This window comes from Orbicella faveolata, unplaced genomic scaffold (genome assembly GCF_042242905.1).
Source record: "Orbicella faveolata isolate gen_17 unplaced genomic scaffold, um_ofav_v1 contig_47, whole genome shotgun sequence".
NCBI classification, from domain to species: domain Eukaryota; kingdom Metazoa; phylum Cnidaria; class Anthozoa; order Scleractinia; family Merulinidae; genus Orbicella; species Orbicella faveolata.
In genome coordinates, this window is record NW_028301577.1 from 2,241,624 (window position 1) to 2,267,500 (window position 25,877).

A 25,877-nucleotide genomic window follows, 5' to 3' on the forward strand; every position below is an offset into this window, starting at 1 on the left:
TCAAGTCGTATATTGCTGTATAGTTAGTTCTCAAAAACCCACTTGGGAGAAATGAATAAATAGCATTGTATGGCTAAATTGTCTATTTTAGCTCAAAACTTGACCACCAACGATAACTGGTCGAAAAACCTCCAGTCTTCGTCGAAAACTTGGATGGAAATCTGTGAACAAACAATTTAAACGCGAAACTACAAAATTGCGCACCTTTTGACAAATTCAAGTAAAATTAATCAACTACCCTTTGAACTGTTCTTTTCACATATACTTGAACTTTTGTCATTTGCATTACAATGTAATCCACCTTGAAGTTGAGCCGAAAACCGCTAAATTGGCCGAATTTCCCGCGTTTCTATGCGTAGTTTTATTTACGAAAGCACTATTGACTGCTGTAAGTCAGTTTCACAGTGCCCTATAAAGGACACGTCTTTCAATTTTATCGCGCGATAAAATAACGTCGCCGCGCCATTATCGCCCGAGAAGTAATAGTAATTGGACCGAGTGGAGTGCAATTCAGGGAGTAATCGCGCGAGTAATTTCAAAATCTGACGAGCGCGAAGCGCGATGCCGATTTGAAATTACGAGCACGATTACTCCCTGAATTGTACGACACGAGGTCCAATTACTAATTAATCGTATCTATAAGAAATTTTGGGATTAAAAATGTCTTTTTGAGAAATTCTTTTGAGCGAAAACGTCTGTACGCTATTCAGAAATTTTGAGAACTGTGAGAAACAGTGCGAAGGAAGCCATTAAATTGCGCGTAATTTACGCGCGAGTCACGTGGGTGTCCAATTACAGGTATCCAGCGACAAAAGTTCAAATTGGATACCTGTAATTGGACACCCACGTGATCGCGCGCGGATTACGTGACAAATAGGCGCGCTGAAAACCACGAGATTTTTGTTATAGATACGATAAACTAAAAAGTTAAAGCGCGAAAAAATGGGAATAGAAGCTTGCGCAAGTTAAAATCAGGACACACGCTGACATGACGGCTAACTGGCTTCCACAAACTCTGAAACTGGAGCAAGCTAGACAGCCATCTGTTTATTGAACAAGCTAATGAAATCCCGGTCTTCAATCAAATTCAGGGCTTAAAAAAATGAAGGTTTTTGGAGAGCTGACAAATAATAGGTGTAAACAGGGTCAAACAAACGAAACAGAGATGAATCCTGCATATATGGCTTTCTTTAACGTGGCGAGGAAGGAGAAGTGATAATACATAATAGGCACGCACTGCTGGCATTTAGAAAGAAGCAAAGCTGAAAACATAGGCTTTTCTTTATATTTCCGTTCTGATCTCACATTTGGTGACGAAACACTGCATATACTGTACAAGGACAAACACCTTTTCTTGTAGGTTTACGAGCGTTTCTGAACCGATCAAGGGATTGTTGTTGGCGTAGGAATCTTTTTACGGTCAAAACCGAATAATTTGATCGTTTTAGATGCTCTGACCACAAAAATAACTTCTCCAATAATCTGATAAGTAGGCTAATGCCGAGCTCAATCACCTCAATTGCCTTTATCTTTCATTAGGTTCACGTACATTCCTGATTACCTCTAATGCTCACCGAAACTTTTAGCAGCTTTTGGAATAATTAAGCCAAACGAAAATTTTAGAGAACAAACAAAACCGTCCGAAAATTATGGGACATGATAAAAGTGAGCACATCAATTCCGAAAATTCTAGGGAAACTTTATGGTTTTCCGAAAAAATTTGAGAAGTCTAGAGCGTCGCTGGGAAAAAAATTTCGAAATTCTTAGGCAACCTTCCATCCGAACAGATATTTTACCGAAATATTCCGTTGGGTGCCCTTGCTCCGCCATAGTCGATCGATAAGCAATGGATGTTCATTACTGTCGAGAGGTTTTCCTAAAAACAGAAAATTCTGCATGCTTAGTTCTGAAGCAATAGGCATCGCCTTGCTAAAGCTTGCTACTTTCCTTTGCGCAAACTTTGGTTGCTGATCTGTAGGGCTGAAGGGGTACTCATCAATATCGATTGCAGCTTGCCACATAGATTCATGTCCAAACTTGACGATACAGTCTTGATAAGCAGCATGTTGTGTACCGCTGATAGAATAAGGAAAAGCTCGGTGACTCCAGTCCACATATGTTACAAATCCTTCGTCGATTAAATGCTTCAGTGCTTGCTCTTGTGACTCTTCTTTATACACAAAGGCATCGTACACGTATACATGCTCGAATCCAGCGTATCGCAAATAGTACAGCCATTGCCTCATTTCTCTTGTCGTTAACTGAGCGAGGTCTTTAACATAGATTCTTACGAGCAAGACTGCTGTTAAGAAATAAGGTTTTGACGAATTTTCCGTTTTTCCACGACACCAACCTCGACAACTATCCATTAACGCCTTGTCACTTGAATTATAATTCTCTTGTTTTACTGTTGTCCGAGACACAAAGGTCTGTGCAGTTGTTTTCACAACCGATAATGTGGTATTTGTAGTATTTAAAGACAAAGTAGATACGATTGATGGACTCCGTGCTCTCAACAGACTCCCTTGACTTGGGAGAGATTCAAACCGCTCAGTAACGACTGCAAACTTGTCTCGAAAAGTATGCAACGAAAACACGATGATTAGCACGTACACTGCTATCGAGAAACACGTAAGTCTTCTTAGTGTGAAGATCTTTCGACTGCAGCGTGGTCTCACTGACAATCCCTTACAGCACAATTTCCTTTTCATTGTTATGCCACTGGAAGCAATAGATAACATAAAACGATCAAGGACAAGCCATGCACGTGTGGAAAAAATGTAAATAAGCTTACATACATACATACATACATACATACATACATACATACATACATACATACATACATACATTTTATTTTGTTTTCAAATTAAAATTACAATTATGACATGCCCGCGGATAGCTGAGCTGATATATATGAGTTATTGACCAAGCGTGAGGTAAAGATGGCTGGATATTGGCCAAGTTCTTTTTTTGCGTGTTTATGGACCGAGACGGAGTCGAGATGTTGAAGATCTTTATGTAAAAGTTTTACGAAGTCACTGAGGTGACCTGACGATTCCTTTCTAAGGCGAACACGCAATCGAAAGTCTTCGTGGTCGTGTTCCTCGAATGGGTTAAATCTCTCACTAGGGAGCCAAATTATTCAAACATGTATATTACGTCGATTGGCGTAGTAGCCTGCGAACAGGCTTCTGGCGAGGACGGAAAAAAATTTCGGCGAGCGCGAAACAGAGGAATTCGGAGAGCAAAGCGATCGGGGCGGGGGCACGGGCTCACCGGGAGCCTGTTCGCAGGCTATTGGCGTAGTTTCTTAACTGCCTGTAGCGCGGAGGTCCCTCCATTTCAAAATGGCTGACCATGAAAATATCGTTAAATAGCGTTTAAACCTACCTTTGATCAGGTCTAACTTACTTTTCTTCCTTAGTCGGTGTCTAGACACTGTCTAAACACTGTTATGGAAAAACAACGTTTAAATAATCGGTACTCGTGGTTTAAACATGGCTTAGAAGATGACTTTCATAGAAGTTGTCTAAACTTCGTTTAATAAATAATCGGCCCTAAAGGTTTCGTAAGTAAAATTTATGTACGGAAAGCAAAACTGTTTTTGACCTGGGGCAAAAACATTTCCTTGTTTCAGAGCAGCAGAATTCGTTTCCGCAACATATGTTTCCTGCGCGGCTACTACTCCGCAACTATGTCTCCACAATAACGTTTCCGCAACAATATTTCAAGTCCTAGAACGGATCAAACATTGACGCGCTCCCAATGTGTAGGTTATCATACATGTCAGTTGGTAGACGCTTGGCAGAGCACTGCAGCGCTAATGGAATGCAGAGAGCACGGGTTCGAAGTACCGTTGAAGCCCCGAAGTTTTTTCTCGGGCTTAATTTGCAATTGCTTAATTTGTGATGATTGTAACAGTGATGGCTGCAACTTCATTTCATTTTTCCCTTCAGCATGTTCAAGACTAACCTGGGTGCCACAGAGTTTTTTTTTCCTTTTAGCGGCAGGTTTTTTTCCTTTGAATGATAGAGTTAATAGTTACCGATAACATATGTTTTAAGTTTTTTCCTAAAAGATGCCAGTGATGAAGAGCCAGGAATTTCAGGTGAAAGAGAGTTAAAAAAAAATTTAGGAGAATATATGGATATTTGTTTTACATAAAGGTAGACGAAAGGAGTTTGCATGCCTTGTATTGTAACAATGGATTTGTTTTTTTTTATTGTGAAAATTTTCTCAAATTTTCGAGGGAGAATAGCGTTCTTAAACGAGAACATAAACTGACCTAGATGCATTAAATGAATGTCTTGAGATTTAAGCAAGTTAAACTTCCTCTTTGTCTAAATTAGTCATTTGGTGTTTCTTGAGAGGGAACCTAAGTTCACAAGCCCCGTGATTTTTATTATTAGGCTCCCTCGCCATTTTTTTTTCTATCCTTTAATATATAAATTGTAGTTTTGTATCTTCATTGTAATCTTGTATATTAATTTTTGTAATTTATTAATCATTGTATTGTAATTCTATTTTGTTTGTGTGGCTAGTCAAAATAAAATAAAATAAAATAAATAAAATAAATAGCATAGCGTACTCACCGCTTCTTCCGCGAACGAAAGTTTAATCCTCTGGCACCCAAGCTAGTTCATGACACCGTTCATTCTAAAAAATCCTGCTAGTGATCAAAACCTTCGATCCCACGGGAAAAATGTACAAACGGCAAATGCAATCCTGATTTCTCGAAACCTCAATTTTTCGAAACTCCTGATAACTCTAAACCAAAACTCGTCAGTTACCCTCCTCTCAGGCGAACACTAGAGTTACCCCCGATTTCTCAAACGAACCGAATTTTCAAACCAAATTTTCGTTTCCCTTGGAGATTTGAAAACTCGGGATTTCACTGTAAACTCATTCTATACCTCGCTTTCTCCGACAACATGCAGTCCGAGTTGAAAAACGTCCGGATGTGGAACTGCAGTCTTCCGTTGTTGATATAACGCTTAACATGAAATTTTGTAGGTGATTGGTTGTATTGAAAGTACCAATTCTCTTCATTTAGGCTTAGGGATATGCAAAAACTCCTCAACAGCCTTGACAAGCACGAAGTCTTAGTCTTCTGAGATAATTATCATGAAGCAACTTGTGAAACTGAACATCACATAGCAGTCTATGATTATTGATTACTTCATTGTCTTAATACAGATTTTTAATTTACTGCCAAACTAGTGTTTGGCTTGTCAGGTAATTTTTTTTGCAAATGTAAATTACATATTAGATAAAATTGTATTTTACTACAAAAAAGCACGTCCAGAAATTTTCATCGAACATTTGTTGTCCTATTTGGAGTAGTTCTTGTCTAATTTTATCCAGTATGAAATGTTTTGCTTACCTGATCTTTTGTCTGTCATTTTTTTCTTGCTTGTTTCCATGTTGATTATCCATTATATTCTTTTTCCTGTGACTCTGACATCTAAATCAGTCTTTGTATGATCAAGCATCTTTTGCCTGAGAATGACAGCGACTTCTTTGGAATTCACAAAGACCTGGAAGGAACCATCAAGGCTCACTTGGAGTATTTTATCACCAATATTCTTTCTGTCGGCTCGTTTTCTATTTCTTAACCGATCGATCGACCGATCTATAAACACCCATGAAAGCTGGATTCTTCTTAATTCGTACAATACTTTATTCTTTCCTCGCATTCCCCGATGTTGTGAGTTTGTAGATGGCTTGATCTAAACGACAGACCTTACTTTGGGTCATCACGCAAAATTTACTTGTTCGTTATTTCTTCAGCTGCTTGGGGTGGATTGTTTCAAGACCAAGGCTTTTCTTTGTTTAACAGTGACGTGTTTGGTAAACTTGTAGTATCTAAAATATAATCCTGAAGGACAACGGACGAACAAGGATTATAAAAAATGTAAATGTCCGCGTTAGAGCAGCGGAACAGAAGAACAATTTTGTAGGTTTACAGGAACATAGATTGTCTAGGTTGGACCGTGTTGACAATCGAAAGGTTTAATTCAGCTGTTGACACTCTACTCTTACTGTATATCACTCTCACATTTATGACATCTCATTACATATTTAAGAGCCAGTGCCCATAAATATGGACCAAACAACGGCACAAGTCGAAAAATCGATTTTGCTCATTTTTTGCCCATAGATTGGCCCTAGCTAGTAAACAAACGGACCATAGTTGGTTTCTGCTAATGCAGCTTTTTTGGGGCGAAATTTGCGAAAAACGATTTCGCCCCAATGGAGCTCAAAATCTACTTCCTGTTATGCTAAATTTTCTGAAAATTTGATTGCTTTACGCGTCGCACAGCAGCTACTTGAGAATCTTTCAATGGTCTTTACATTCAGCTCAGGTCTTCATGGTATGACTGAGCGAAAATTAAAATAAATCGAGGTTTCTTTTGAGCCCGAAACAAGATCGAACAGAAACGCAAAATACTAGAATGTGTTGCAAACGAATTATAGCACTAAAATATCGCCATATTTTTCTATGGGCTATAACTTTAAATACCATAAAAACACTTTCTACGGGTTAACTGTACGCCCACCTGTTTGAAAATCAAAAAACATCTCTGGGCAAATGGTTTTAAGTCGCCCGCCTTGGCCTGTGCTTCTCATAATTTTTCCCTGAACCGCCGTGAGAATGTAAACAGTTGCGTGACGCGGGCAGTCACCCTGAATACATAATTCGTTTCCAACAAACCGCAGATGGCTATCTTAGAACATTTGGGTGAAAAAAGAAAAACACAATGGACCACTTTTAACTTTAATATTTTGAAAGTCATCGCTTTGGAAATTTCGTTAATTAAAAACGCCAATTAAAAGCAATTTACTTGGAGTTCGGGTGTTATTGCTATGTTGTTTTAAGCTGTCGTTCTTTCTTTGATCATTTTAATTACAAGAACGAGTTCTAGAAAGAAAATCGTTCTAAGTTCATTTGTTAAGCGTAATGACAAGTTGATATTGTTGGTTTGTAGCCTTACGTGATCTGAAGGAACACTAAAGTGATTAAAATTGTATTTGTTGATTTCGACGGATCGATTTTCGGTTAAACCTTTCTATTTGTACCAGCACATTTAGTGCGTTTTCTTCTGCTAAAAAGTCGGAAAAAGTAAAGTAAACAAATCCTAAAAGTTTAAATCATAAATAAGAGGCATCAACAGTGCGAGTGTCTCGGTAAGCTGTTAATTTGAACAATTACTGTGCTGGACAGATTGCTTTCCAGGTTACGCACATACTATACATATAGTTCATGGTGCGCGAATGTTTCTGTTTCAAACAACTGAATGCTCAATGCTTCTTTTCTTTTTTTCTTCAGTCTTAAAACTTATTGGTAGAGTCAGGCTAAACCCTAAACTGTTTTGGCGGCCAACCTATTTTTGGCTAATTGCTTAATCAAATTATATATATATTTCATTGAAATTCGCTCTTCCGTGACCGACTTCCGCGAACAAAACAAGATGGATGTTCGTTGTTCATTTAAGACTACAGTCCTGGTCAAAAGTGTCGGGACAGTTACGGCAGATGACTTCACAGGCAGCCTCTCTTAAGACCAAAACCGCGCAAGCCCGCCTACCCCCCTCCCCCCTGTTAATGTTGATAAAAGTCTTGAAGAAAAAACAAATCCTTGACAATAGCTTCAGAATAGCCACGTTTCAAGGATTGTTCGCCTCCTAGAACAGTATTCTCGAACTAAAGAGACGATAAGATAGATATTCACGTCTTATTCCGGAACGTTTTTGTGCCGGATTGATTTTGCCGTTTACACAAAAGTGGACGAATCCGAAATAAAAACTCCCCGGTTTGGTCGTGTCTCCGGAGATTTCCGGAGATTTTAATAATAATAATAAAAGCTTTATTTAAAACTGAAAGACCGATCAGCGAAGTCCGGAATTTAAAGTGGGAACTTTGAATCCGAAAACTTTTGAATCCGGAGAGTTTTGTCGTGTAAACGATTTTCTCTCGAATCCGGATATTTTTCCGCCTGTGATCGTTTGAGTTTGCGGTGGAACGAAAATGGCGGATTACATGATCCAGCCGTAGTCGAGTCGTAGGCTTATTGATGGCCATTTGATGGCGGTCGCTGGGTGATTACCTCGTGCTGTTTCAGGTGTAGGTAATCACTTTTATAATGGGTAATGCAATATTCCTCAGAAACCCAATTCATACTTTACTGCACAGATGACGACGATGGCACGATCGAAAACCTCGACAGTTCTAGATATTAAGTAAAGACCAGAATAAATACCTGGAGGGACCTGACATGATGGACAACAGTACCGTGGTCAGCGAGTTGAAGGAAAACTTCAGACTGTCTCAACCTACCCCTAGCCTTACTTTTGGAGCCATTTTGTTTCTCGTTGTCGAGGCAACAAACTGCTTGTTAACCATTCCATCATGAATGTTCCCGGAGTTATCGTCGTGTGTAAACGGTTAAGAATCTGAATATCCTTTCACTGTAAACCCCTAATAATCCGAATACTCTGAAATTGATGAATCCGGGAACTTTTACGAGTCCAAAAAAACTCCTTTAGTGTAAACCTAGTCCTAGATCGACCACTGTAATGTTTATTTGTCCACCAGTGTTATGATCTGCAAATTTCAGTTAATTGATCAAACAACCAAAGTAGAAAGGATGGATTTTTTCCCCAGTATGATTGAAACTTAAACGCAATTTCTTCCTCGGCTAATTCAATTCAAGAAATTCCGGGTTTTCCAGCTGAGTTTGAGCATATTGTACAAATTTTCTACACAGCTAGAAGAGCTGAGATGCCGTCACGCAGTTAGTAGTTTATAGAATTTATGGTATTTCCACTTGACTTTATTTGTCAGTCAACGATTCAATTGCCATAAACTATAGAGGATTGGTTAAGTGTATCTTTAAAACTGCCACTGTATTGTAAGTTATCAGTGAAATCAATAAAATAAACAAGTGTTAAAATCATTTCACGGAGTACTGTAGTAACGTTCTTTATCGGGGATGTCGTGGGTGTTGCAATGGAAATGAAAATATATATATATATGTATATATATACTAACTTAAGTAAAAAACAAAAACAAAAAAATTTCCATTATTTTATCCACACAACGTTTCAAAAATTGCTTTCATCGGATTGCTGGAAACGAATATTTAATCGAGAGTGGCTATCCGCGTCACACAATTGTTTACATTCCAACGGCGGATTTTGGGCAAAATCTATGAGAAACACAGGCCAAGGCGGACGACTTGAAACCATTTGCCCAGAGATATTTTTTTATATCTTAACAGGTGGGTGTATATTTAACCCGTAGAAAGTGTTTTTATGGTATTTAAAGTTATAGCCCATAGAAAAATATGGCGATGTTTTTATACAATAATTTTCTTGCGACACATTGTAAAATTTTGCGTGTCAGTTTGATCTCTTTTCGGGCTCAAAACTAGCTTTGATTTATTTTATTTTTCGCTCAGTCATACCATGAAGACCTGAACTGAATATAAAATCCATTGAAAGATTCTCAAGTAGCTGTTCTGCGAAGTGCGAATCAATCAAATATTCGGAAAATTCAGCAAAACCGGAAGTAGATTTTGAGCTCAATTGGGGCGAAATCGTTTTTCGCAAATTTCTCCCCAAAGAAGCTGCATTAGCAGAAACTAACTATGTTGCGTTTCTATTTTTACTAGGACCTATCTATGGACGAAATGCAACCGAAATCAATTTTTCGACTTGTGCCATTGATAGGCGATTTAGGTCCATTTTTATAGGCATTCACTCTTAAGTAAATTGGTAATTGAGAGTAAAAGCTATTAAGTATAAAATTGGGTTTGACTTTTTTTTTTAGTTTCAGCTGTTCGAAAACCGAGAGAGAATCTTACTTTAAATGAGGTTCATCACGTGCCTGTGCATATATCTATATTTCATAATGTAACTGAACAGAACGAATTCTAACTTTTAGACCAAAAATTGAGAACAAAGGACTCTGAAGGTGTTCAGAATGTGGCGGAAAGTTAGATCTTTATGCTGTGTTCTTCAAACGCGAAACGACTCCACTTTAGGAAGTGAACTTTAATACACACGACAACTAAACTGTAACTGACAAGAAAATTACAACACACGCGGTCTAGAACGAAAACGAATATCAATAAGCTACACGGCAGTTCTGATTTACGTATTAAACTCCCGCGAGGTTAAGGTGGCTCAAAACAGTTTTCAACACTTAGATTTTGATAGGTAGTTATAACCACTCTTTATCACTTGATGCCACAATCATGGCATCAAAAACCTGCTCAATCATAGTCAACACTTTGTTATCATTTTCGTGACACACTAGGTTACCATAGCAACAGTATGACCTGCTAAAAACAGTCTCAATTACAGCTTTAGGGGCTTATAATTCAGAAGCGGCAAGGTTAATTTTTTTTTATATATTATCAACTTTTGATAAGGATGATAACACGCAACTTTTAGCAAAGTTCAAAAAAACTCTGTAGGTAGGGTTCAAAGCCACCTTAAATCTTCGAAAATTTAAGGTGGCTCTGAACCCTACCTACAGAATTTTCCAGTGCTGGAAACTGTTTTGAGCCACCTTAATTAACGTAACACTTTGTAGCTTGAAGTGCAAGTTTTCCCCAGCCTAAAATAAATACAGGTGGACTTCGCTAATTCGAACTCGGTTATCGACTTCCCCGTTATCTCGCACTCAAAGCCAATTCCCTTGGATCTGCTCTTCAGTCAGTTATTTCGAACTCCCGCTATTTCGACTGAACTATTTTTCGTTTCCCCTGAGAGTTCGAAATAGACTGGTTCAACTGTAGTTCAATAGATCTTTGGCTGAAAGAGATTAGTTACATTTAGAGAACTGAACTACTAAAATAGCTCATCTAAATTTAACTCAAATCTCATTAATTTTACTAATCACGTACAGAGGAAAAACTCAGTGTAAAATTCCGTATCTTGCCGGCAAGTGTCACAGTTCTTCCGAATGGAGTTACAATATTTCTGACCACTAAAACTCGATCACCAAAATGTGGGCAGTCATATTAAGATTTATCATTTCAACCCCCAAATGAACAACAAAATAAAATTTTAAGTGCTACTAACATGAAGCGAAACGCAATTGCAGCTAAATATAATACTTAGTCAGTTGGCCAACTTACAATGTCTAAAATTCCTTCCTTGTGGGTACAAAATGAAGTTGCGAAATCTATTGTCTTTACGTAGCACTTGTTCGTTAGCTTCTCAAAACATATTAAAATTTTCCAACGAACTCCTAAGTAATTAGATCGTTGACATTCCCAAATAAACCCCCAAATACTTCGAAACATGTCTCTACAAGTATTTAGCAACTGTTAGACGAGGCTAAGCAAAATATGGTGATTTGTCAGTGGCAAGCAGATTAATTATTAATAATCGATCTGCGAGACAGCGGCAAATCACGATATTTTGCGATAACCTAGTTCAATAATTGTTTTACCATTCGATCACCAAGTTTGTTTGTACATATACCGTAAACGTCCGAAAGTAACGACCCCCCGAAAGTAACGTCAAAAAATTGTGGCTGCTAATAAATCCTGAATGTAGCGACCCTCCGAAAGTAGCGAGCCCAAAGGCTGCTAATGCCGAAAGTAATGAGGATCGTTACTTTCGGAAGTTTACGGTAAATCACTCTCTGACAGCTCATAGAAGCTTCAAACAAGAGCGAGGTTACAACTAAGCTTAAGTATGAGCAGAATTTCAAACTTATTTTCAACAAAATACATTTAAACTGTATTATGCCTAAGCAGACCATTCAGACCATTCGGTTATCAGCCGAAACCGAAGGCTGAGGCTGATAACCCTTACCGAGACCTTGATTATTCTGGATATCACGAAAACCGTATCTAATAATTGTTTTATTTACATTGAACGGAAAAAAATGGAAGTCATGTTTTGCTTCTTCACTGACGGCAAGCAACACAAAGCGCGCGACCCTTAGATATCATGCACCGCGGTCATACATGACATAATTACCCCTGACCTTGAATGTCCTTGACATGATTATTGTATAATCTGCAGTTATGACGTCACAGGCACTGATTTCGAAAATTCACTGTACGCTTTCGCCCAATCAGAAAAGAGATAGTGAGTTCAATGTATAATAATCCATATTATGCCGCGAATTAGTTGAGACCAGGAGCTATAATCGGCGACGGTCCCCGATTATGGCTCCTGTTGAGACACTCATTGAAAAATTCACTTCATATCATTTAACCTATCTTATTCATAAAGCAAATTAACATTTTAAAGGAAAACAATCGAAAAGGGCTCAGAATAAAAGGTATTTATTACAGACACTGTAGAGCTTTGAACATGGGGGCCCCCATGTTGGATGTTGTAACCTTGTTTCAATGCCCAATGGAAATGAGGCCATCAGCTTCAATTTTGGAAGAGTTATTTTCATTTTTTTTCAATTAAAGTTTCTGAAGCCATTTTACCAAGATATTCAATGATAAAATTGTTTCAAAGCCTTTGCAATTTGTTAGCAGGCGTTGAATAAAAACATAAAACATAGTTGGATCATTTCATGTTTGTGGAGGAAAAGATTACTTCTGAAATGCATAAAAAATATATAATTTATTATTCGATGCAATTTTTCTTTCTTTTCATTGGCCTAGAGCCCACCACGTGATCTGCAAATAACGGCCTACAATATCGTTTAGTGTCTAAATGTGTTTCGCTGCAAATAATATTCTGCTCCTGCGTAATACACAGTAGGCAAAAAGATGGCGGCTATACCTTTTACCACAATGCCTTGCGAACCTAACACAGTCTATAAGGCACTAAGAAAGCCAAATGTTTATAATATTTGTCCCTGTACAAAGGACATTGGGTAGCCTGGGTTTGAAGATTTTATAACGTTTCTGTACGTTTTTATAAACGTTTTTAAAGTTGTCGTGCGCTAAGAACTGTGGGTAAATGTACCAGTCGCCATCTTTTTTTCTACGAAGGATTGTAACCTCGCTCTTGTTTGAAACATGGCGGCGTGCTGTCAGAGAGTGATTTATATATGAAAACAAACTTGGTGATCGAATGATAAAACAATTATTGAACTCGATTATCGCAAAGTATCGTACTTGTCAGTGTCTCGCAGATCAATTGTTTTTATTAATTTACATCAGCCTTTGGCTTCAGCAAATAATTGATCTGCTCGCCACTGACAAATTACGATGATTTGCTCGACCTCGTCCAACAATAGTTAATAATGCTTTGATTTTATACTTGGTTTGATATCTGCGTACAATATCCTGTATGTAAATGATTATTGTGACAGATAAACCATAGATGCCATAGTTAACGGCAGAGGGGAATGTTTAGAAAACCCGACAAAGTTCTTTGTTGTGTGATTTTGTTCGCCTTTTTGGCTTTCACCGACACAAAACACATATTTTTTCTTACTGCTGAGTGCGTAATTCATGCATGGTGTTCTGGAACGCAAAACAAAAGATTTGCTTTTCATCTACCGATCAAAAGCGATAATACGTTAATTAATTAAGATAAAAGATATAAGCAGAAAAACAAACAAAAAAAATTAATATTAGGGAACTGAATAATAGAATGACCTTCCCTTGTTTGACATACTAAGAATCGCGAGAGTTTACCTCTGACGGCCGGACTAAAACCCTATAAAATGTAAGACAACGAACAATTCTCGTCAATAATTGAAATGTAGATCTGCAAAGGAGGATGAAATGTCAGTTGTTGGAAAATTAAAATTTATAGCGTTTCCAACCGGGCTTTTAGTATACTAATACACCAAGTTTAAACAAGCAAAAAACTTGTTGAGTACTTCTAACTCGCCTTTTGGGTGGAATTTTTCCTACACACATTTTTATAGTTAGAAACAGCCGTCTCCCCGCTTTTCTCTTTATTTAATACTTTCATATGCTGATCTTACAGCATCACCATATTTGCACACGTTATAATCAACTTGTAATGTTTTGACTTTTGATTGTCAGAACACGGCCGGCCACTAATAGCTGTGTAAGAGAAACATCTGTCTATTCATTTCAGTCTACTTTCAAACACTGACTTCACTGCAAAAGATGCGTTGCAACAATGTTATTGACGCCGTTTGTTGGATTTAGATGAAACCTTTATACTTAGCTGCTTAAACGTTTGTAATATCTAGACTCTAGCTGTCGGAAGAATACAAAAACACGGCACTGAAACTATCATGATGCTTTCCAAAATATTACTAACCTCTTGTTTCTCAATCCAAAAAAAATTCTGTCTTCTCCGACCACACTGTCAGCTCGGCAACTGGCTTCGACCGTTCACAACAATGAGTTGCAATCACGAGGAAATAGCTGACAAATTTCTTGCATTGAATATTGTGATATTCCAAGTCGATGATAAATTCGTTGAACCGATTTGACTATCTACGCTCCGCTCTCTCTAGCATGAGCGGGAATTAGAATTTTCCCAAAACAAAATCTGAACGGTTACGAAGACAACTCAGCGAAAGTGTGAAAAGTTTCTAGCGTTTTTGTTTATGGAGCAAAGTGATTTTTCAAACTTTGATCCATGAGATCTGTGTAAACTTTGGTTATTTACTCACAGGTGGCATACAATAAAGCCAGTCACTAGTTATTCTGTGTGTGATCTAGTACCCAGACCATCTCGTTTTTTCAAAATGTTTTAAACAAGAGAGTTACGTTTTTCAAACTCACTCGAATCACTAGATTACTTTGCTTGGTTGCAATCAGAAAACCGTCAATTTGAAGTAATGTTTGCAGCTTCCGAGTTGGATTCGTTTTCACAGTCAAGCCCAACCAGTTGAATCGAGGCATCTTTTCCTGAAATAAAAATTCTACGTTGGCCCAGATGGTCTAGATACTAGAATTTTTTTTAATTTCCTGTTCTGTACAAAAATCTAATATTGATCAATAAACAGCAAAAGTGAACTTAAGTGAGTTGTTTAATTTATTGAACTGTTGTAGAACTCTCGTAAAATATATTGAAGTGGAAAAGTTTGCTCGCGCACCCAGGGGCCCCGCTCCTGTCGCGCAACAAAAGAAAAAAAACTTTGTGACGTCACAAAAGAAGCAGCGAGTCATTTGTGATGTGCAAAGGCTGATTCAGGTATGTTTGTTTCTTGTAATAAATTTTGTAATAACCACAATGAATGATTTAATTGATTCAATCGTGTGACTAGCATTTCATGCTTTCCCCCTGTTGAAGCTTAGTGAAAATTAAATTTGAAAATGTATTGATTTCTCAGTCCTTAACTCAGCAAACAGTACTTTTTATTGCTGCGAGAGAGAGAGATGAGAGATAAATCGTTTATTAAACTCATAACTTGCAACTATAAGCTGAATTACTTGTGTTATATACTACATGTTTAAAAAATTCAAACTATAAAAATTCCTACCTACACATAAAAAAATATATAATAATAAAATACATCAAACTAGTATAAAATTCTATTTATTCTGCTAAAATAAAATTAAAAATATCCACAGTTGAAATATTGTTGCATTCAGCTTGGGATATTTTTTTATAATAAAGGCACTGGCAATTTAACCAGGTATCTGATTGACGCAAAATCTCTTCATAAGGCGTCCCAGATTTCAAATTGAGGATGTGCATTATGTATTACATTGTTTTACATATATCCATTCACATTTTCATGCAGAAATACAATCATGGTGGACAGCATGCGGCCGTTAGACTGGGATCTTCTCAACAGTGATCAGAAGTATGAATTCTGTGGTAAGTCAGTACATCGATCTGTGACTGACTTTGGGTTCGGTTTTTCCTCTAGTAACACTGTTTGCGACTATACGTCTTAGTTAGAAGTTGAAAACGAAGTTAGCAATTAAAGATCCATTCACTCTGGAGGCAATGCAATGCCGCTTCGTTCATCCCTGTAAAAAACTTCATTTCTCCTTGATAGTTTTTTAATACGATACTAGTTTTTTTCTTACGCCTTTTAATTTTGGTTTCGAATTTTTCGATCTATGTTCGTCTGTTTGTGAGCTACATGATCAGTTATAATTGTACACAATGAAAAATTTGAAAATGGTGTAAAGTGCTGATTGGGAATTGAAAATACGTGTTACAACGACACATAAAAAAGTAATGCGTACTGCAGGGAGTCCGTTTACACGTTCACACAATTCGGACTTACATTCTCATCAAAAGGCTTTTCCAAGGGCTTCAAACAGACCTGTGAGGATGAAATCGGAATGTGGCCTTTGTGGCTAAAGAGAGTTCAACATTATTCACACTTTGCACCTTGTAATTACCACGAATTATATCGAAGTCTCGATGCTGTAACCCGCAGTCTCGCTTCCAGGATCTCCCCTTACCATCCCTGGAGGATTGAGAGACTACCCTAGGAATGAGGATGGTGGGCTAAATCTTTGTCACGTTTACTTTAATTTTTTTTCGTAGATTTGCTCCTACAGCAGACGAAGCACCGTAACTGTGTCCTGATTATAGAGAATAAGAACCTAAAGAATAAAATCATGAATATGAAGTACGAACTGCGTGATGTGAGAGAGGCTTTGCGTGCGGAGGAACGCAAATTTATTGTGTTGAATGAAAAGCTTAAAGCAAAAATGGTAATGTGATTTTACTGACGTTCATTGCACGCTAGGTCCTGTTCTCGCTGATATCTCCAGACAAACATCTATATGATATACACTTCAGTGAAATAATTCTAAATAGTCCCATCCACACATCTTTTGCAGAAAGAAAGACAAGAATTCAGGGCTAGAGAGGAAGAACTTTCTCATTATGTTACACTCCTTCATTCTAAGCTTCACAAGGAACAAATTACAAGAGCAATACTGGAAGAAAGAATAAAAGTCGTTAGTACAAAAATTATGCCCTTGATAGAGAATGCAAGTATATACAAGTTATTTAAAGAATAAAAAGGTAGTGACCGTTGTTTGTTCCAAGCAAGGAAGTAACCAGACATAAGCCGGTAAAGAGGAAGAAGTGTCGAAAGAACTGAGGAAAGAAGTCGCTAACCAGTGAAACACAAACTGCAGGCGAGGCCTTTTCCTTTTACTTCTTGAGTGCTTGTGTCACTTCTTTCCGCAGCGCGAGCTCTTCATACGAGGTGTACCGACTTCTATCATTGTAAACTTCTGATCGCATGCATTGATACTCAATTAGTTCCTTGTTACAAACAATGTTTTTCGTCTGGATGATGCATATGTGGGCGTAGAGAGTGGCAAACTATTGCTCACTGCACTTGGTGAATTAATGAATCACGTCTATATAATGCAGGCTCTCGGTTTTCTGGATCATTTATGATATTGAAGTCGCTATTCCACTTCATAAGTCTGGGTTAATAGACTGCTTTCTTTTCTACTCGTTTCCAGGCCTCACCAGAGAACACTTCACGGAAAGTGATGCACCAGCGGTTTTCTCAAGTAATTGACAGATTGAGACGTAGACTTAGAAGAAGACGTAATTCAGTACAAGACAATAATCACAGTTCTTCATAAATTCAGCTGTCTTTCTTACTACTAGCCCTGTTGGTGTGAAGAGTTATCTTGTTGCATAATAAATATAGTGTATGAAGGAAGGTTTTGCCCACCTATTGACTTACTCGATGTAAGCACTGTATTCATGGAAAATAGATACTTTTGAGTTTACTGGAGTTACGAATTGTAGAACTTTGGTTGGGTTCCCACAGAAATTAAGATAACCGTTAACTTTGCAGTATAAGCTCTCCTGAAGGATGGAAGCCCCTTAAATTTGCGGTGGAAAACAAGCCAGGCGACACACAAGCTTCATAACTCCATAATCTCATGGGGATCTAGCTGGAGATGTCTTCTAAAACTCTTTTCTGTATAGCTTGTTATGCAGTTTACGACATAACGGTTAACGTTATGCTTCATATCAAAGACATCAAAGGCAGCGTTACTAATCATATGTGATTCCTTCTTATCCTGAAAATCAAGATTCCCTGAGGTACCAATCCCGAAGTAATGTACTAACAATACCTTCCACCGAAAAACCCTAATCGAGGACTGAAGCCCAGCAGAAAAGATTTCAGTAGGGATTACTTTTTCGGGAATTCAGACACTATAAGATGTCTGGATAAGTCTACCCTAGAGCTTCCTCTTTATTACAATCCCTTTGGGGTGGATGTGGTACACAAGCTAACCTAATCTAACCCGGCAAGTTGTGTCAAATAATTCTTCCTGAAAATTAGTTTTCCTGTGATATCTTACTACTATTACTGCTTGTGATGATGATGATGAACTTTTACAGGATACATTTTTTTAATTCTCTGGTTTTTGGGGCCTGGTAACTGTAAAATGAATTTGAAAAATACGAGAGATGTAAAGCTAAAAAAATGCAAAAATCTGAAATCTTTACACTTGTAAACAGATATGAATATTAACCGTATAAACAGTATATATTTAAGCAATAGACCACAAATTTTTATGGTCTATAGGCTGATAAACCACGCGGGATGTTGGAAGAACACGAGAAGAATTCGTAAATCACGAGCCGCAGGCTCGTGATTTACGAATTCTTCGAGTGATTTTCCAACATCCCAAGTGGTTTATCATGCCTCTAAACCATAGAAACTTGTGGTCTGTTGCTTTCATATAATAATTCAGAAGACAAGCGAAATTTCCATGAGTTTACTGCACAATAAACCATAGCTGATTGACCAATCAAAGCGCGCGCATTCATTTGATTAATTATATAAACCGCCATATGCTACATGGCCATGGTACGCCTAGCCAGAAGAAGAGGGAGAAGCTAAAGAGAGGCCCCCACCAGTAAGAGGAGCATTTTTTGAAGGCAGGAGCGAGGAGCCTGAGTTCTCGTCCCAGACTCTAGCAATTGAAAAAGACGCGCGGGTCTCAAAATGGCGGTTCTCGTGGAAGGTGAGTTATTTTTCGAAAACTGTTGCATTTTTGTGTGTTGTAATCGGTTAAAGCGATTTCTCTTTCAGCAGAGAGTCATTTAATGTCTGAAGACAATAACGAGTGCCTGATGTGTCAAGGAGTTGTTAAAGAGCCATTTGTAAGGTGTCGCCAATGTCATCCTACAGTGGACATTTGTTTAGAGGTTTGTTTGTCTAAGTGGGTGCTGTGCGTGTGAGTGTTTGTAGTTTAGAATCTGTTATAATCAAAGTGGAGGATAGGTCTTCTTCGCGTCGTAGTTGTTTAAGCTTAACACTGACCAAAAAAACTAAAGGAACTTATTAACCCACTTAAACGTAAATTTAAAATTTATGAAAAGTATATAAGCTCAAGCTTAGGCTTATAATTATGCAAAATTTGTTGCTTTACGGCTCATAAGGCTACTTCAGAGGGTTTCTGTATCAAGTGAATTTTTACTGAGTGGGCTGGGATGATTGGTCTCATACACAATTTCCTAGTCCAGAGGACCAAGTAGGGCTGCCCTTTGCCAGACTTCACCTCCTAGGTCAGCTTGGTTTCAAAAGCTGATAAGGATCTTAAAGGCCACAATATGCAAATCAGCTCTTGGTGTCATTATACCTAAATGTATTCCACACCAATACATTTTTGAACTGATGTGCTCTTACTTATGCTCTCTGGGCAAAACTGCTCCCCATTCTGGCACTGTTTTTGCTGGGTTTTCCCCATCCACACTAGAATGCTTGTCAAAACGCTATTAACTATGCTATGAGAAAACACCACAACTATCATTTGCATATCCAAAAAAGATATGACTGGTGCCAGCATTTTTCGAAGACCTGCATTTTCACTCTTCACTTATACAATAGAGCTCTATGTTCAAATGTCTGCTGGACAGTGTTTTCAAATGTATTATGTTTTCGATGAAACTGATTTTTTTTTCTATTATTCCAGTGTGGACTGCAGGCAAAAATTATGCTTCAGCAAGTTTGTTTTCAAACAAAAATGTGTTAAGTGTGGATAAAGCCCAAAACATACCTGATCAGCTGACATACCTACAATGAATAAAGAGTTCTTTGTGTTATCTCCAATCCTGAAAACAAAATGTAGTTAGTTGGGTGGAATGTTTATTTAGGCCCAAGTTGAGGAAGCATTCATTTTTAATGCTTCCTTAGCTTGCACTGAATATTAAATTTTCACTTTCAGTGTTTCTCCAGAGGAGCTGAGGAGAAAGATCACCACAGTGACCATTGCTATGAAATAGTTGTAAGAGGGTGGTTTCTAGATATCTGTGTGTTTTATATTACATCTTAAATATTTTTAAGAGATTCACTCTGCTTTAACTACTGGTTGTGCAGTATTTAAGTCCATTAGTATAAAAGGTGGTGATTCCCACTGCCAAAGCCTATACCTGGATGGGATGGTTTAGTCCACTGGTACCTATGGTACATCTGGGTGGAGAGAGACACTCTGAGAGTAATGTGTCTTGCTCAAGAACACAACGTGATGATCCAGACTTGAGGCCTGATCTCTCAGTCTAGAACCTAGTGTATCAACCATTAGGCTAGTGCTGTACTTTCCGAATTACATATATGTTATTAGGGACATCTTGATTCCTTAAACACTCAATGGAAATGAGAACTGCTTCGAGAAATAGGGAGTATGAGAATCTGGGATAAAATTACAGCATTCAGAACAAATCCAAGGGAATATGACTTTTGGTGTGCGCAAAGTATTAGGAGGTTTGAGAAATCAGATTCCACAGAAAGAGGTTACTAAAATTTGCCCATTTATTTTGTTTTTGGACTTCCTAGAGCAACAATTTTCCAGTCTTGGAAAAGAATTGGAATGCTCAAGAAGAAATTGATCTTCTGGATGGAATCTCTGATAGTGGCTTTCAAAACTGGTGAGATTGTCTGAAGATTACCAATAGATTTACTGAGTTTGTTTACTTTTTTACTTTCTCCACAGCCATTAATTAAAGTAATTGCAAGCGACATTACAATTTTTTTTAGATGATCTACTTGTCGTTGTGAAATAATCCTAATGTAGTGTTCTTGTAAAAAGGTCTTATAGAGTAAATATAACAAAACAATTTTAAGTTCAGCATTGCTTAAAATTTTATTAGACGGGTAGTACATTATCTACAGACTGATTTGTAATAATTGCTTTTTTAATTGTTGTAGGAAAGAGGTTGCTAAACAAGTTCAGAGTAAAACAGAAGAAGGCAAGTATTAAAACATTTCCTCATCAAGGCTTGAAAAAGGGAAATTCCAGCTTGCCCTTTGGACAAGTAGCTCTCAAATGTTGCTTGTCCTGGGCAAGTCTTAGTGTGCTTTGTTAATGATTTAGTTGGCAGACGACTTGCCTGATCCATTGCCTATTGGGCAGGTGAGAATAACAAGTTACTTGCCCAGAAGGAAAATCTACTCATTGTGGGCGACGGGACAGCACTTTTTTCAAGCCCAGCTCATCTTGCCTCTTGAGGTCCTCAAAGTGGTCTAAGTACTTGACATTACTTTATTTTATTAATAGTACATGCAATATGTAGCAAATAATTCTGTATGAAGACTGAAATGTTCTTTCATTGATGCAGCCCTCTTAGGGGTCTAGATTTTGTAAGAAAGAATAACAAACTTTTCTTGTGATATTACAGTACCTGTAGAACTTACATATTTAACTTTATCCTAAATTATAATTAAGCAGTCAATCTATTGTTTAATGTCATCAGTGATGGTAATTGTAATCCTATGTACAGAGTGTGAAGAACATTACATGAGGTGTTACATTGATGAACCTTGTGAAGCTCTTCAGATTCCAGGTATGGTAGTGTCCTTTTTTCAGCTGATAAAAACAAAGCATGTTTAGAAATCAAATATCACAGTGTTCTGACTTAAAGTAAGAGGAATGGTGGTATATATAGTGGAAACCAAGCTTTCAACAAGTTAGCTTTATGCTTTATGCACTGGTCTGAAAAGCTTGTTGGATATGCTCTTGATTCATTCAAGAAACATAAACATAGGGATATTGAAAACCTTATATTTCTGGATTTCCAACACTTTGCATTTAGTTTTTTTTTGTCTTTTTTTTAGAACTGAAGCCAGTTGTACCTGCCTGTACACCATCACCATCCTCTGCTGGCATTCCATTCAAAGGTGTTGATGATTACTGTTGCATGATTTGTTGGAAGGTTATTTTCTTTTAAATGTAAAAGCTGTCACACTTTTGGGTTTCCTGCTGAGTTGTTTTTATTTGTGCAAAATCCTGGTTTAAATGTAGGATATTCACAAGTCTCAGATGTATTGAATATTTTTTTTTTAATTTGTGCATCAAAGTCTGAATAAAGGTCATTCTGATATGACAGTCTATTGCCTTGTGTTTTGGATAGGAATAAAACATATCTTTCCCATCTTTTTACAGCAATGGATGACCCACCAAGGCCTCCAATGGATTCCGCACGTAGCTTGGAAATGTCAGGTTACATGCCATGTAGGGGAGATTTTGATGTGGTAAGAAACAGAATTTCATTGCTATTAATAAAGCTCACATATTGATATTTTGGCCTTTAAATACCCGTGTGCATACACCTTATGCAGCTTACATTCATTTGATTCTTCCTTTAACAATGTAACATAGACGTAAAGTTAACTGTCAGGAGATGTTCAAAACTGCTTTTTAGCTTTCTCTAGTCTTGTAATGAATAGTTTTTAATTAAACATTTTTTGTTCATGTCTTCAGGAATATGACAACTATGCTGAGGTTGATATAAAAGAGATAGAATTTGATTCTACTGATTCAGACCTTCTTCGAGGTGAGACATACACAATATGATCAAGTTATATGACCATTTTAATAATGATGTTAAAGAATTGGTTCATGCTTAGTGTGCGTATATCAAGTTCTGGATGCATGCAGAAAGTTTGGAGCACATGAAAGATGCGTAAGAGTTGCTCAAGGCGATAGCCGAGAGCAGCTTTAGCTTCTTGATTGCTCTCCAAACTTCCCAAGTGCATCCATAAGTCAATATACACACAGCTAAAAGCATGAACCAATTCTTTTATAACATGGCAACAACAACTTGGGCACTAAAACATGTCTTATTTGTGATTGACTACAAAGTTCTCACATTGCACAGTGAAGGAAAACAAAGGTCATTAGGATCCTAATACGCCACAATCAGTTGAGCAACGGTTGAGCGAAAACACTTTTAAAACCAGGTTTCTAAAAACGTCAATGAAAAATTTGCTTCTTTGAATGAATTATAATGAAAATGTAGGCAGACAAAGTCAAGAATACTCAATGAAAATGTAGACAAACAAAGTCAAAATACTCATGTTTAAGTAAACATCTTAGCTTGGCAAAAGGCAAAGGCTTGAAGTAGAATTTGGATTGTTCAGAGTAATCTTCACTTTGCTGAAACTTAAACAAATGGAACTTAGCACTAAACTTGACGGAAATTTTGCAGCTAAATTGAAACTGCACACGTCATCTTATAGAGATTTCGTTCCTGATGGCTCGATAGGAATTAGATAGGACTAGCGTGCGCCATGTTATAATACTGTTTGCCATTTAATGTGTGAAAAAAGAAATTGCTAACCCAAATAATTTTAATGAAAATCCAATTTTTTTTTTATTTGCAGAACTTAAAATTGCTGCTGTTGAGATCTTTCTGTCACGACTTCGACAGAGATTCTACAGAAAACAGTAAGTGAAGTATGAGTGTTTAAATTGCATTCCCACAAATTTGACTATGTGAGTTGACATTTAGGCTACATGATGGAGTTAGCGCACCAGATGATTATAATGTGACCAGATCTTACAGGCTCATTTGTGTGCTCTGGAGTTGGAGTAGACCTACATCTTTCTTTTCAAACCAACACACTTATCATGCAATGTCTCACTTCAAACTCTATATCCATGTGTTTGTTTGGACATTGAGGAAAATAGGCATAAATTTTTCATTGTTAAAATGAATCATCTCCTGGAATCCCGCTCTCAGAAAGCCACGCCTTTATTGCCTTTTTCCCTTTTCCTGGGTTAGGTTTGGTAAACTCAGTGAGTGGCAGGTATATAACATTGACATTTTCCCCTGTCTGTTTACAGCATTGTGAGAAAATATGGACTTATCAACATCAGGAAATTACAAAGTATGGGTTATTAAGTTTTTAGTTGCTGGTATATAACTATTTGTGAGTTTTCAGGAAGTTTGATATTGAGTTTCAAGATGTTCGTTTTGGGAATTAAATTCTGTTATAATGAGCTTTTGTTAATTTATTTTTATTTTATTTAGCTGTGGAAAGAAAGCAATCAAAAGCAGAAAGGTATGTGAGGGGTTGAGATTTGGTCTGTTAGTGATCACTGAAGAATTCACCATTTATTCACCAGTGCCACAGTACTCAAGACAGGACTGCTTTCTTTGAAAAATACATCAGATCACTTGATTAGCTGAGTGCTCTTTGAATATCGGGAAAATGATGCTGTCTAGTGTTTTCAAAGTTAATGTCTTTGCAGTGAGGCCATTCAAACTGTGAACACTTGATGATTTTTGCACCTTTTGTATTGTGACTTAACAAGAGATTTAGCATTTTCATACTGTAAAAATGCAAATCTTGTGCATTATATGAAAAACCTTAATTCTGTAGTCACCAAAAAAATGTGCAAAAAATGTCAAGTTATCATAGCTGAGTGTCATTACAGTAACTGTACTCAGCCTGCATAGTCTCCTTTTGTTGTGCTTTAGTAAGGTTTTCTCATGTTCCTCTGAACAGGCTTGCAGTTCTAATAATAAACACCTGATATACCTCTTGTAGTCTATATTTTGGAAAGTAAGTTCAAGAATTTCTTTGCTAGTTTTGCATTTCATTACCTTCCAAGGTAAAGCTGTTATGGAGTCACCGCTGTTGTGGATTAAATACTAAATAAATGTTTCGCTCTAGGGATCTGCGTGATAGCCTCAGGCCTTTTGCTCGTCTTCATTCACCTGACCAACATGAAATATTTGTCCAAGGATTACTAAGTAAGTTCAACAAAAGGATCAAGAGTCTAAAATATTACCTTAATTGAAAGAAGGAAATTGTTGATGCTGATATCATTGTTTTTGTTTTACTTTCAGTGGAAAATTTTCTTAAGAAAGAAATTGTCAGTTTACAAGAATACAGATCAGCAGGAATTTGCACTAGAAAAGGTACTTGTATGCAGAATTCTGAAGATCACGTTTATACATTTTCCTTATCAATTGTCAAAAATTTGTATTGACGTCAGTGCAAAGAATAAGGTGGCTTTTCATGGCAATATCTTCTACATAGATGATAATTGTTATTATCCTTGTCACTTTTATTCTCCTGTGCTTATATATCAGTATGCGTGGGACACAATCCCTCCAGAGTGCTATTTAACTGTGTTATTTTGCTCGCAAAATATGAGGTAACAATTATAAAATTGTGCTGAATTTAAACAAACTTATAAAGGGAAATTGTGGTCCTTATCAAGTGTGAGCTGATGGGCTAAAATACCTTGACAGTTTTCAGTTGATGTCAATCGAACTATTTCAATCTGCATTATGAATATGCATTATTTAATGTGACCAAATAGCGGGTAGAAATCCTCATTGGCTATTAGAGTGCTCAATAGTTAAACTAGAGCAATTTATTATTATAATAGAAGTAATTAGCTGGATTATTTGGTCCAAGACACTTACTTGCTACTCAGTGTTTCATGCTTCTTCCAAAGCAATCATCAGGCAACTGAAGTAACTGTCTTGAACCAACTAATCCAGCTCTTTACGACCTTTACTCCTATGTCTCATTGTTTAATGTGTGTATCTTAGGTGCAGAGGTTTATGAACGACTGCACAGACATCGACAAGAATATAAATCACGCAGGAAAATGTTAGATGATATTCTAGTTCACATCCAGGTAATTTCCAGAGAAATCAGTATCTATTTGAGTTCTTCTTCTTATTGTTGTATAGAAACAAGTGGCAGAGGAG

The 25,877-nt window shown here is 37.3% G+C and overlaps 2 protein-coding genes across 3 annotated transcripts in view; one reads left to right on the top strand and one right to left on the bottom strand.

The window, feature by feature from the left end:
- Nucleotides 1–1,763: 1,763 nt before the first annotated feature.
- LOC110056321 (uncharacterized) lies at nucleotides 1,764–6,421 on the bottom strand. The gene is made up of 2 exons (XM_020762779.2): nucleotides 5,387–6,421; nucleotides 1,764–2,721 (listed from the first exon to the last, which is right to left on the bottom strand). The coding sequence occupies exons 1-2, from the start codon at nucleotides 5,437–5,439 to the stop codon at nucleotides 1,764–1,766; spliced, it is 1,011 nt and encodes a 336-aa protein (XP_020618438.2). The 5' UTR covers nucleotides 5,440–6,421.
- Nucleotides 6,422–18,760: 12,339 nt separating this feature from the next.
- LOC110057598 (transcriptional adapter 2-alpha-like) overlaps nucleotides 18,761–25,877 on the top strand; it is an 8,631-nt gene continuing 1,514 nt past the window's right edge. Inside the window, exons 1-15 of one of the 2 annotated variants that reach the window (XM_020764200.2) lie at nucleotides 18,761–18,892; nucleotides 18,964–19,076; nucleotides 20,096–20,155; nucleotides 20,704–20,795; nucleotides 21,076–21,116; nucleotides 21,648–21,710; nucleotides 21,982–22,044; nucleotides 22,310–22,398; nucleotides 22,628–22,700; nucleotides 23,530–23,593; nucleotides 23,993–24,036; nucleotides 24,180–24,210; nucleotides 24,826–24,905; nucleotides 25,002–25,073; nucleotides 25,716–25,804. In XM_020764200.2, the coding sequence (XP_020619859.2) occupies nucleotides 18,874–18,892; nucleotides 18,964–19,076; nucleotides 20,096–20,155; nucleotides 20,704–20,795; nucleotides 21,076–21,116; nucleotides 21,648–21,710; nucleotides 21,982–22,044; nucleotides 22,310–22,398; nucleotides 22,628–22,700; nucleotides 23,530–23,593; nucleotides 23,993–24,036; nucleotides 24,180–24,210; nucleotides 24,826–24,905; nucleotides 25,002–25,073; nucleotides 25,716–25,804 (993 nt within the window). In that variant the 5' untranslated portion in view covers nucleotides 18,761–18,873. Of the gene's footprint in view, nucleotides 18,893–18,960; nucleotides 19,077–20,095; nucleotides 20,156–20,703; nucleotides 20,796–21,075; nucleotides 21,117–21,647; nucleotides 21,711–21,981; nucleotides 22,045–22,309; nucleotides 22,399–22,627; nucleotides 22,701–23,529; nucleotides 23,594–23,992; nucleotides 24,037–24,179; nucleotides 24,211–24,825; nucleotides 24,906–25,001; nucleotides 25,074–25,715; nucleotides 25,805–25,877 lie in introns of both variants that reach the window. The other variant, XM_020764192.2, reaches the window with a different exon arrangement.